We start from the raw sequence: 12,193 nt of genomic DNA on the forward strand, positions 1-12,193 counted from the left end.
GAGGCAAGGAAGAGTGTCATATTTTATATTACTACTAAGATTTTGACTTTTTTTTTTTTTATATATATATATGCTAAATTAATACCCCCTCAGTGAGTAAGTGGAAAGAGGTTTTTTGGACAACCTGTTCACTTTTTCCTCATGCTTATTTAGAAACATTATGTAACAATTGTAACAAATGTACTTTCTCTCTCTTCTCTAGAAGATGCCATCAGCGTAACTTCCTCTAAAGTTGAAGCAGATTCCTCAGATGAAAGTGAAGAGTCTTCAGAGTATGAATCCAGTTCTGATTCTGAAGGAGATGAAGAGGAGGATGACTCGGAGGAGGAAGAATTAAAATTTCTGGTAGATCAAGATGAGGATGTAGATGTAGAACTTGAGGATGATGCAGAAATTTACAGGGACGATGATATGTCTATTCAGAGTAGTCCAGCTAAGACCTTAGCTGAAGAAGAGCAAAGAACTGAAGAAGGGGAAGCCATGGAAGACTTAACACCATCAACAATTGAAGAAGTATCAGCTCTGGGAGATAGAGGCCTGGATACGGCAGCTGTGGATTCAAAAAGTGTATTGGAACAGGACACTGTGGGAGAAGTGCTACCAGAAAAACCCGTGGAAGATGACATTAAGAAGGTTATTGAGAAAGCTCCATCACCATCAAACCAAGGTACCGCTTCTGAAAGTGTGTGTGTGGTTGTATTGTTCAAAAGTGAGTTATGGAAAACTTTAAAGAGATTTCACTTTTGACTGGCTGGGGATTGTACAGATAGACAACTTGTATTTAATGGGATTGATAGTTATTTGATCTTATTAGGTCAGTACTTTGATAGAAAACACTAACCGGTCGATTTCAGATTTTTTTTTGCATTTTTTCTTCATTTACTTTTAAACCTGAACTCCAAGGAAAACAAATATTGTCTAAATATAAAAGGCATGTGCATTCTTAACCCTTGGTGTTCTTTGTGTATTTGTTCTAGATCTGTGTAGTAATCCAGCATAAAACTATTCTTGCACTATGCCTCTATGCTGGAGCTTCCTGTAATGAAAAACAGTCACTATTGTCTCTCCTTGTGCAGGGTGATTGGTCTGATTTCCATCTGCCTGTAGGTTTCCACAGGCAGTCTGTAGTGGATGGACTTACTGGGTTCCCTCAACACCTCTATTCTCTGCACAGTTATGATGTCATAGCTACATAATTGCTACTAAGGGATGCACTGATGCAGGTTTTTTCGGTACTCACCGATACCGGTTATCCCATTAAGGAAGCCAGTCGGCGTGTAATGACTTGCTGCCTAGTTTCCTGATTATCTGGGAAGCCCTCTCTATGCTCCCTCCTCACCAGGTGATGAGGAAGCATGGAGCTGGCATTCTGGCCAATCAGAAAGCCAGCAGGGGACGGGTAATGACTCGCTGCCCAGCTTCCTGACTGGCCGGCACCCTGGTCACCAAGTGAATGCTGGTGTATCTGCTGTAGAGGGAGCACCTGGCAGTGAGCTGAGCGCAGCGCCCGGACATGCTGGTGGGTGGAAGTTCCCCCAAGCAGCTGTCCTTTGTGTCCTACTTGACTCCGGTGGTGAGCGAGCAGGGGGCGCCCTTACCTAGTGCCAGCATCGCCCTCCTTCCTGTGTCATAGTGCAGCCATAAAACCTTACCAAGATTTTGTCCTGATGTGCTCATTATAATCTGCTTAAAATGTGTTTGTTTTCTATGATTTGCACTTGACATTATGACAAACATTTATAAATATATATTATTTATTTTAGCTATTGCAGAAGATCCTTCTGAAGTTTATGTAGAACTCCGCCTAGAGCCAGTCCTAGACATCCCAAATGAAGAGGCTCAGGAGAATGTGGCTACTCGTCCTGTAACACCCACTGGGGCTTTTGGCGAATCCAGCTTCGTTCTTAAACCTGAAGAGATTTCTTCAGATACTCGGCAAATACCAGCTAAATTACCCCTCTTTGTTGCAGAAGAAGAGGTGCTCTATCCTCGCACACCTGGACGAGACACAGCTGTACATTTGGATTCTGAGGTCCCTCTACCAGCTGTCCCCAAAGTGGCTCCTACTGCACTTCCGTTGTTCCCCCATAAAGACGAGGAGCCAACAGTCCACCATGAAAAGAACTGTGGGCATTTAGCAGTCACAAAAATGCTGTCTGAGGAAGAGTTACCACGAACTCCTGGCAGAGAATTCTCTGTCAAATCATCACACCTTGCAAAGTCACAGAGTACTGATACTGTTCCTGCCACACCTGGTAGTGATGCTCCTCTCACAGGTAACAGTTTGAACCTAACTTCCCCCCACATTCCTGGAAGCCCATTTTCCTACCTTTCTCAATCCCCTGGTATAATAAACAGTGGCATTCCAAGGACTCCTGGAAGAGATTTTAACTTTACCCCAACCTTCCCTGAATCTAATGCTATGTTTCCCTGCCATCCCTCTAACAAGAAGCCCTCAGTTGATGAGCCCGATGAAAAGTCCTTTAAAGAACCACCCAGTGCTTCCATAATCATGAATAGTGTTCCTTCACCCATCCCATTTGCTAGCCCCCCAAGAGGGGATCTTCAGAAGGATATTAGTTTAACTGGTGATGATCTGGAATCATCTGAAATGCCAACGTACCTTTCAGAAGATAAACTATTAAGTGAAGAGAGTGAATGTGAGCTCTCTAAAATGCAGCTGCCTTCCACTGAGGAATCTGCACCCTCGCCTACTCTTCCTCCTTCAAGTAAAAGGAAGTCTGGGCGGACCAAAAAGCCTCCTCCTTCTGCACTTGCAATAGAAGATAATGTTGACAAAAACTCAGAAACCCTTCCTTTGGCTGCATTAACAGAAATTGCCCTAGGTAAAGGTGTGTTTGATCAAGCTAATGAAGTCTGTGGAATTAAAGATCCAGCAGCTGTTCCATTAGATTTTAGGAACGAGGAGCACCCTAATTTGACAGTTTATGAAGCCATAAATCAGAAAGTTCCATTAAAGGAACTTGAGAACCAATGGAAGGAGGAGCGAAGGGAAGGAGAAGACTTTACCAAATTGAAAAAACCTAACTGGAGGCTTAAGAAGAGATTTGGTGAGATATCCGCTATTCCTTCTCCTGAATTTTCTCCACCCCGATCTCTCTTCAAGCCTCGGTCAGAGTTTGAGGAGATGACCATTCTATATGACATATGGAATGGCGGAATAGATGAAGAGGATGTCAAATACTTGTGCATCACTTATGATAGGCTGCTACAACAAGACAATGGCATGGACTGGCTTAATGACACTCTTTGGGTCTACCATCCTCATATCCTTTTCTACAATTATATTAGTCTGTGATATTGAGGTGGGGCATTAAAAGGTACTGTGGTCATTTATCACTATAAAGAGGGAGCTTTTAGGACTGGTTGTCGTGCATTTTACTACACAGGTAAAACGTATACCCTACTTGCTGCATTACGAAAACGTCCTCTATACTGCATTTTATATTCCTTTGACTTGTTTTTCATTGAAGTTAGTTAAAACAGTGTGCATTCCTGGTACAAATTTGTATTAGGTATTTCTATTTATAAACATAGGAGAAACATTGTAAAGAAAAACAGCAAAATTGAATGCATACAACACAATGAACTAAAGTAGTCAAGATATGCATTCTGGAAAAAGAAGGCTACATATCAAATTGACTGCTGGGGACACTATGGGTCCTTGTGTGACATGAATACAGAGCAAATATCATGTGCATGTACCAGTGGGCTCATAAGAATGTCAAAACACAACTATATGACCTGAAATAAAGGGTAGAGAGTAGAGGTGCACCGAAATGGACATTTTAAAACCGAAACGAAACCGAAATTAAAAAAAAATGTCAGACCGAAACCGATACCGAAAATGTTTTTTATTTTATTTTTTATAAACTTTTTACATTTTTTATATTCATTTTTATTTATTCATTTTTTATTAAATATTTTTTACTTTACTTTTAGGGGCTTTGGGGAAATATTAGGGGTCTAAACAGACCCCTGATATTTCCCTTTTAAAATAAAAAAAGAGATTGAAAGTCCTCAATCTCTTTTTCTGTGTTCCCTGTTCTCAATGAACAGGAATCCTCTGAGTCTTCCTGTTCATTGATAACATGAGTACATTGTTTGTTTACTATAACCACAATTATGAATGAATGGGGGTGATGTAGATCACTCCCATTCATTCATGATTGAGGATATAGTTAACATAACATATTCTGAATTATGTACACACACTCAGCGATCACTGATCACTGAGTGTGTGTACATTGCTTTTCTCTCTGACACGCTGTCACAGGAGGCTGATCGAGCGGTGTAGAGAGGAGAGCTCAGCCTCCTGTGACAGCGCTGTCTCCGCCCCCACACCGCTCTGCCGGACTGTGATAGGCGGCTGATCGGTGTGGGAGGAGAGACGCCGGCCGTTCACAGCGCTCTCGTCCTGCAGCGCTCGGCCGGCTGTCACTTTCTTTTCTCCCCGCTGGAACAGCGCCCAGCGGGGAGAAAAGAAACCAGGGATGTGCCGATGTATCGGCCGAAACATGGCTCTTTCGGCAGTATGCCAAAAGTGCCATTTTCGGCCGATATGTTTCGACGGCCGATATATCAGAGCATGGGTGTAGAGGTATAAGTGGAGAGGAGAAAGGAAAAGGAGAGTAACCAATGATCTTAATAGAAGAAGGGAGGGATTGGGGAGGGAGAAATAAAAGGGACCCAAGTCGAAAGCACAGCAGTGCCCATTGAATTTGAGATATTTCACTCAAAGGGACCATATTGTTTACAAAAAAAATTGTGTAATTCAGGGTAGCCGTACCTATCTCATTAATCATGGTACCCGTGATTCTTTCCTCAACTTCCCCGTTAGGGTGGGTTGTCGAAAGGCTAAGCAGTCGTCTTTCTTGTGGCTAAGAAAATATGTTTAGTCCGTAGGCTTTCATATTTCGTAAGGTTTAAAATGTTTGTATTGTGAAAGGCCTCCCAGGTATCTCAAACTCCAAAGGATTATAGATCTGATAAGATTATGAATGTGAATCCACAATTGATGGAATGTGGTACATAGTACCTCAGGAGGTACACCCTCAGCTTTAAATTGATTCCTGAGATTTACACAGTGCCCTCATAGAGCACAGCTAGGTAGATGACACTACTTATATAGTGTATATAGTGGTGTCCTCTCTTCACCCCCAGCCTACAGAATGGAGAGTGAAAGAGCAGTAGCTCATCTCTGTTCACGCCGCTCACTCCTCCTATTGGCATATTTCTTATTAGGACATTTGATGCAGCATATCTGCTCCTCCCTCCCCCAGTCTCAGTGCTGCTGTATAGGGCATTGCAAGCAGTTGATTCCAGGTCAGATTCAGGTACATACACTAGTTGCACTAAAACTATAATTTCATAATTTATAAATAAATGCAGAGCTACATTAATGTGTCTTTTTTATGATTGTGTAGACTTCAAAGGAAAACCTATTAAGATTAAGAAATGTATGTTACCTACTCCAGATGTATAAACATTTTAGCTGCGTGCAACGTGTCAAGTATCTATCACTGATATGTACTGTATGTCATGTTTATCATGTTTCTAGCTTAACTGGATTGGTTGCTGTGGAAAACACTGATTCAGTTTATATACAGGAGGCATAGGGGTTGATTTACTAAAAGCAATTGGGCTGTTTTCTTTGCAAGGGATTTTGCTCTTTGCAGGTGAAGTTTCCCCTTAGCTTAGTGAATGAGGTGAAACTCTAGTGATTCCCATAATCCAATCATGTGCAGTGCTGTTCTTTGGGGGGGAGGGGGGGATTTGTTTTTTTTCCTTGCGCTTGGTTTGGTGGTATTGGCAAAGTGAAAATTTATCACATTCACTAAGCTAAGGGGAAACTTCCTCTGTAAAGTTCAAATTCCCATGCAAAGTGAACAGTCTATTTGCCTTTAGTAAATCAACCCCATGGTATATATACATAGGGTTTCTATAAAGGAGTCTTTGTCTGTGTACGTCTATGCATAGTCTATGTATGCGAGAGAATTTGCGTAATCCTTTGGAATATTCTTATATATGAGCTGGTGTATTTTTTGGGAAAAATGTTTCAATGCATGATCCTTAACATTTCTTCACCTACCAGTGTTTTTTCCCCCAAAAAGAAGAAACGGGATGATGGACTACGGGAGCATCTTACAGGCTGTGCTCGTAGTGAGGGCTATTATAAAATTGATAACAAAGACAAGGCTAAATACCTCATTAATAATCGCTCTTTGACTGAAGAGCCTATAAATGATACCCAGGTAGGTGATCCTTGTTGCTCTTTATCAAAATAGAAATGCTTTACACAGTAAATCTTACATAGGACATAGGAAAAATGCAGTGGCTGCATAAGTAGGACACTTGTACAATTTATAGTTATAAATTAACGTTCCTAGAAACCGCATTTCTGAGTGCAGTCCTACAGGTACTTACAATGACTACAAATCCAGAAAATGTTTTAAGTGGCTGTTGTATTTAAGGGTTACAGGTTTTTCTGACCGATTCCATTCTCTGAGTACATTACTTCAACAGGATAATTTCAGTGGCAGAAATAAATAAAAAAAAGGATTCCATTACTAAGGACTATTTGAAAATGCTGGTTTGCTGTATTTGACTTCAATACTGGATTCTCAGACCCCAAAACAAGCATGCAGATAAAAGTTTGAGTGAAGTCAAAACAGGTCCCTTGGCCTTAGCAACGGGTTGTAACATGTATTTGATGCCCCTATATCTTCTAACTTCTATACCCTGATTGTATGAAAAATGTAACGAGTGACAAAGACATGTGTACATGTTCACTCATTCAGCAGGTTAGCTGCCTAAACGCTAGTCAATGACAACTCTGTTTTACTGTCTAGGGGAAGAGTATTCCTGCTCAGCCTCATACCTCCACCCGAGCAGGCTCGGAAAGAAGATCAGAACAACGGCGACTGCTTTCTTCTTTTACTGGAAGCTGTGATAGCGATTTGCTCAAATTTAATCAGCTGAAGGTATGACAACACTATTTTTTTGTTTCACATAAAGTCTTCCCAGCTTTTCCTGAAGAGCAAATATTTTGTCAATATCCTCAGTATTGGCCCTCTAATGGAAGAGTTAGATGTTTGTTGTGTTTTAAATATCCATAATGCATCTAAAGCAGTTGTATGCTTACATAATATGCAGCGCTAATAAACCTAAAAGAAAGGTACTTTTATATGCAAGAGCTATAAATAGCTACCAAGGCATGTACAGTGTCAAGTGGCAGTCTTATTTGATGGAGTTACGTGACAAGAAGGGGCACAGCTAAGCACTAATGCAGCCATAACCTTCTCTAAGTTCTAGATAGAGTTTGTGAACCTCTTTGGGTAGATTACTCCTCACTTACTGTCCCTATGACACTGGACAGGAAATGATGGGAATGGTTGTCACCAGAACAGCAATGAAAACCTGACAGAAGTTCTAGCCCTGCCTAAGACTACTAAAAGGAGTTTTTTTGTTTTTATGTTGTTTTTTTTCTTTGTCCCTGTGTGGACGTGGAATTAGACTTTTAACGTAATTTCTCATTTTGATAGTAATTTTAAATTGTGTATTTAAACGTCTTGATGACTGAAAACTATGAACGTTTATATCAACAAATGATATTTTTAGTTCCGCAGAAAGAAATTGCGTTTCTCCAAGAGCCATATTCACGACTGGGGCCTTTTTGCTATGGAGCCAATTGCTGCAGATGAGATGGTTATTGAATATGTGGGACAAAACATTCGGCAGGTAAGTTTGTCTGCTGGTAAGATGTTTCTGTTAGCAATTGACTGGTCCAGGTTTGAATTATTATCTATACAATATAATTTTATCTTTATTTTTATTAGGTCATTGCAGACATGCGGGAAAAGCGATATGAAGATGAAGGGATTGGGAGCAGTTATATGTTCAGGGTGGACCATGACACCATCATCGATGCCACAAAGTGTGGGAATTTTGCTCGATTTATTAACCACAGCTGCAATGTAAGTTCTCATTTGTATGTTAACTAGTCACTAACGTTGAACAAGACAGAGGCCTAAACTAGACAAATCCACACATTAATTGGCACCTTAATGGGTAGATCTAAGAGTTCACAAATTCAAATTACAGGTTGCATTTAATAAAAGTGTATTGATAACGTCCCCAAACAAACCTATCTATGATATAGTTTTGATTAACAAGGGGTAAGTGGCTTTGGGACCTGAAAAAGACCACGTGAGCCATGTAGCGGAATCATTACCCTGGATAGCTGCACCATGCCAATTTAGGTCATTCAGCCAAGGACTGTGGCTGAGAGTCACAGTAGCTAATAGATCATTTTAAAATACATTCGTTTGTCAATTTCCAAATACAGGTCTGTAGAATAAAATTTGTGGTTTGCACAGTTCATAACAGTACAATGTACTTTGCTTCACGTGCACTGGTAGTTCTTTGAGAAAATGATATTCTACAAAAGAGGGAATGTTGACACTGGCCATGGTACTGTTGGTTATGAGGGTTTAGGGTACTTTGGAAGGGTAAAAATAAGTCCCTGCCTCCCTTTCTAGGTAAACGCCATTTGATGGTAGCTTTAGGCTTGTTTCTGTGTTTTCCTGTGTAGCACCTTCCCTACTACCATGAATGCATTGAGATCTTTGGTGCACCTCAAAGCTTGAAATGCCTAAACTAAATTCCAGAGCTGCATTAGCTACTCGATGGAGTGTTACCAGGGTCTGCCATAGGAGGATGCAATTGGCATTTTTAGACACACACATTGCCCTATCTCTTTGAGATATCTTGTTTACCGAATGAAAGTGACATTCATAATGACTCCACATTCCCATCCATACAGCTTCATCTGAAGTTTCACTCAGACACAACATATCTCAAAGAAGACAACTTCTACTGTGCTCATATGTATATAAAACAGATCTAAAACCCAATTTTCAATACCTAAATAATAAAAAAAGTCCCAAAAACCATTAGTCTCACTTTTAAGCAACTTCCCCTATGTATGGCAGCTATAATGAGATTAGGTTGAGGGAAAATTTGATGTCTCACAAACATTCTGATGTACAATGGCAGGTCAGTCTGTAATACATGCTGCCCATAGACAGGAACACAGGAGTACAATAACCTGCTGCCAATTCCTTCCATCTGAGTTGATATGTAGATGTGGTATGTGCAGCAAATGCTTTGTTCCCTTTGTGAAAATATCAGTTTGTATGTGGAGGTGCATTTACCCCTGCCACTCCTATGACCCTTACACATCCTTCAGATTTGACATTTGTCACATTAATTAATACTGTGTTGCTGTGATTGGACATCATTAATATTCTGCTGTTTACTAGAATTGTTATGGAAGCGAGCAGATACAACTAGAGAAACCAATGACCACATCTATCTTCTATTTATTTTCTCCTTCACAGCATTATGTTTATTGCTTAGATACAGATGCCCTTTTACCTGTTCCTCTCATTAAATGAACCCTCCATGACCCTGAATATAATAAAGGCCTATACATTTTTCAGCTGCTTTTATTCAGGAGAATGCAGCGTGCCTTTCCACTGTGTACCATGATTTCTTTAATTGAATAAAGCTAGTCATCTATTTTTTCAGCAATGTTGAGGGTTAGTACTGTATATCGAGTGGTTCTGTCTGGGCTTATGTGGGTTACAAGTTCACAGTAACTATGGAGAGAGACAGATTAACATGTAAAGTTGTCAATCTAATATGCCTCATTGAATTACAAAGTGCTCATTTCTCATACCATCCATTTTGCAGCCCAATTGCTACGCAAAGGTCATCACTGTGGAGTCCCAAAAGAAGATCGTCATTTACTCCAAACAGTATATCAATGTGAATGAAGAGATTACATACGATTATAAGTTCCCCATAGAGGACGTCAAGATCCCTTGTCTTTGCGGAGCAGAGAACTGCAGAGGGACGCTGAATTAATCAATTGTCTTTTCTTTGCACCTTTCAGCTATAGTGGACTGCAGAATCTAGGTGTAAGTTGCACTTTTGCCAAAAAAAAAAAAAAAGTTCTGAAAGTGAATGGTTTCGCACTTCTCTTGGGCTTCTGAGCAACAAGAGCACATGTACGTTAAGACGTTGCTTCTGATTGTATGGATCCTGGTGCTCTGTGTGCGTGTTTATTTTTCTTTTCCACCTCACCCCGAAGAAAAAAGGCGACTGTCATCGAGAGGCAAAGAAAACACATACCAGTAGAAAGCATTTTCTAAGCCAACCTTGTTTCTTGTTGGAGCTAATACGGTACCTTTTTTTCCTTTTTGTCATAAATGCTGCTAGTTTTCTTATCAGGTGATTGTCCTAAATATGAAGAGGAGATGCTGTAATGGTATCCATTGGAAGACTGATGTTACCTTTTGGCTTTCCTTGAAGGGAATTCTTCTTTTTTCCCTTTTCTCTGAAGATAAACTTTTGCTAGATGACAATTTGCTATTTACTGTAAGGCTCCTAAATGTGGGCGCTGAGCTGCCCTTTGCTCCCTGAATTCCTCAGCACTATTGATGTCAAATTAATCTGTCAGATATTTTAAAAGGTAAAAGTCCAGCATAAGAGCAAATACCCCAGGAATTCTGCTATTACCCTTCTATAAGCTAGAAAAGCATCCCCTTTGCAACTAAGTTCACTTTCTTACAGGGACCTGACTGAAGGGCTAAACCATGCTAGCCGCCATTTCCATGTCCAATGAAAATGCCCCAACTGGCCAGTGAGGCACTCACGTGGCACAAGGAGATGGCAACTGGTAGGGCTTAGAAGTCAGGTCTCCCTAACAAATGTAATACCAGGCATCCTGCGGTCTGTGTTCTTTTAGTCAGGATTTTTATTTATTTATTTTTTTAATTTAAAATGTTTGACTGGTTCATATTAAAGCTTAGTGGCCTATTCACCCGTTCATTTGATGCAAAGCATGCTGTGATGCTCATGCAGTGCTGCAGCACATTTTACTGTACACTGTCTGCACAAAGGTACATCCCTGTGTTTGGTGAAGTGGCCTTCATTGTTGACTCATGCCGTGTTTTGCAGCCAGCGTTCACCCTAGAGATGAATGGTGTGCATTATGCACAACCTAATGCCATCCATGCTCCAGGCTTTATTGGGTGATGAGCTGCACTTGGATATATGCTGCTAGCTTGCATTGGTCCTGAAGATTCCAGAACAGTCTCCACTTCAAGGAGACCCGTTTGTCCCCCCCCCTGTGGGTTGTCACTAATAACTATTCTTATTCAACAAAGACCATTCTTCTCTCCACACCATCTTTTTTTACGGCACATCCTATTTATTTATTGTTCTGTCTATGGAATGTGCATTTTCTCATGCTTTGTCACAGATAGGATTCATATAAAAGGGTATTTCAGGTGTGTATTGACCAGGGGACAGCAGCCAGAATAAATAAATCCTTCTGGTCAGCAGCTCATCCATGGTCCAGGGCGAATAGGAGGGCACTTCCCCTCCCTAAATTAGGGTCAACTGAGCTGTCACAGTTCTCTTAAAAATAAGCAAACAATAACCTGGATAAATTACATGTGAATGTCCCAAAAGAAAAAAGCAATTCCTAATTCTTTGTTTACAAAGCACCTGCTGAAATGCCCTTCTATATGAACACGTAATCAACAGTTAGACTGCTTTCATGTTTAAAATGTAGATCAAGTTGCACTTCAGATTCTCAGAAATAGTTTTTTATAATCATTTTAATTTAAGGCTCAGTACTAATGTTTTTGTACAGTAGCGCCAACACCATATCATGCATTCATCTTGAATCATGTGGATTTGTTTCATGTATATAGTGGGGTTATGCACACAGACCAATAGATGCATTTTTGCAGACCAGCCTGATGCATACTGGTGCGATTTCCGCACCCTATGTTACAGCGGACACAGAATAAGCAAACTGTTTCTACTGTAATGCACTACAATTCAGTTCCATGTTGTGTGTGCACGGCAGCCTGCATTCACTATAGATGTGATGGGGGTTGTGGTGTATGTGCTTCTCAACATGGCCTGAGCACCAGGCATCAAGCTGCATCTATTCATGTTTGTGCATGAGACCTTAGGCTGCATTGTAACTTGCCAGAACATATTGCTAGATTCACTAAGGCATGCCAAGTTTAAAGTGACACTAAAATCAGGAGGTATATCTTAACAATGCATTCAAGTACCCTATTAACTAAAA

The 12,193-nt window shown here is 40.5% G+C and overlaps 1 protein-coding gene across 1 annotated transcript in view; it reads left to right on the plus strand.

The window, feature by feature from the left end:
- SETD1B (SET domain containing 1B) overlaps positions 1-9,951 on the plus strand; it is a 49,359-nt gene extending 39,408 nt beyond the window's left edge. The window contains exons 12-18 of the mRNA XM_018556765.1: positions 203-667; positions 1,773-3,287; positions 6,109-6,275; positions 6,873-7,004; positions 7,642-7,761; positions 7,860-7,997; positions 9,778-9,951. Coding sequence (XP_018412267.1) covers positions 203-667; positions 1,773-3,287; positions 6,109-6,275; positions 6,873-7,004; positions 7,642-7,761; positions 7,860-7,997; positions 9,778-9,951 — 2,711 coding nt within the window. The remainder of the gene's footprint in view (positions 1-202; positions 668-1,772; positions 3,288-6,108; positions 6,276-6,872; positions 7,005-7,641; positions 7,762-7,859; positions 7,998-9,777) is intronic.
- The last annotated feature ends 2,242 nt before the right edge of the window (positions 9,952-12,193 follow it).

Source organism: Nanorana parkeri, unplaced genomic scaffold (genome assembly GCF_000935625.1).
Source record: "Nanorana parkeri isolate BGI_ZX_2015 unplaced genomic scaffold, ASM93562v1 scaffold13, whole genome shotgun sequence".
NCBI lineage: Eukaryota > Metazoa > Chordata > Amphibia > Anura > Dicroglossidae > Nanorana > Nanorana parkeri.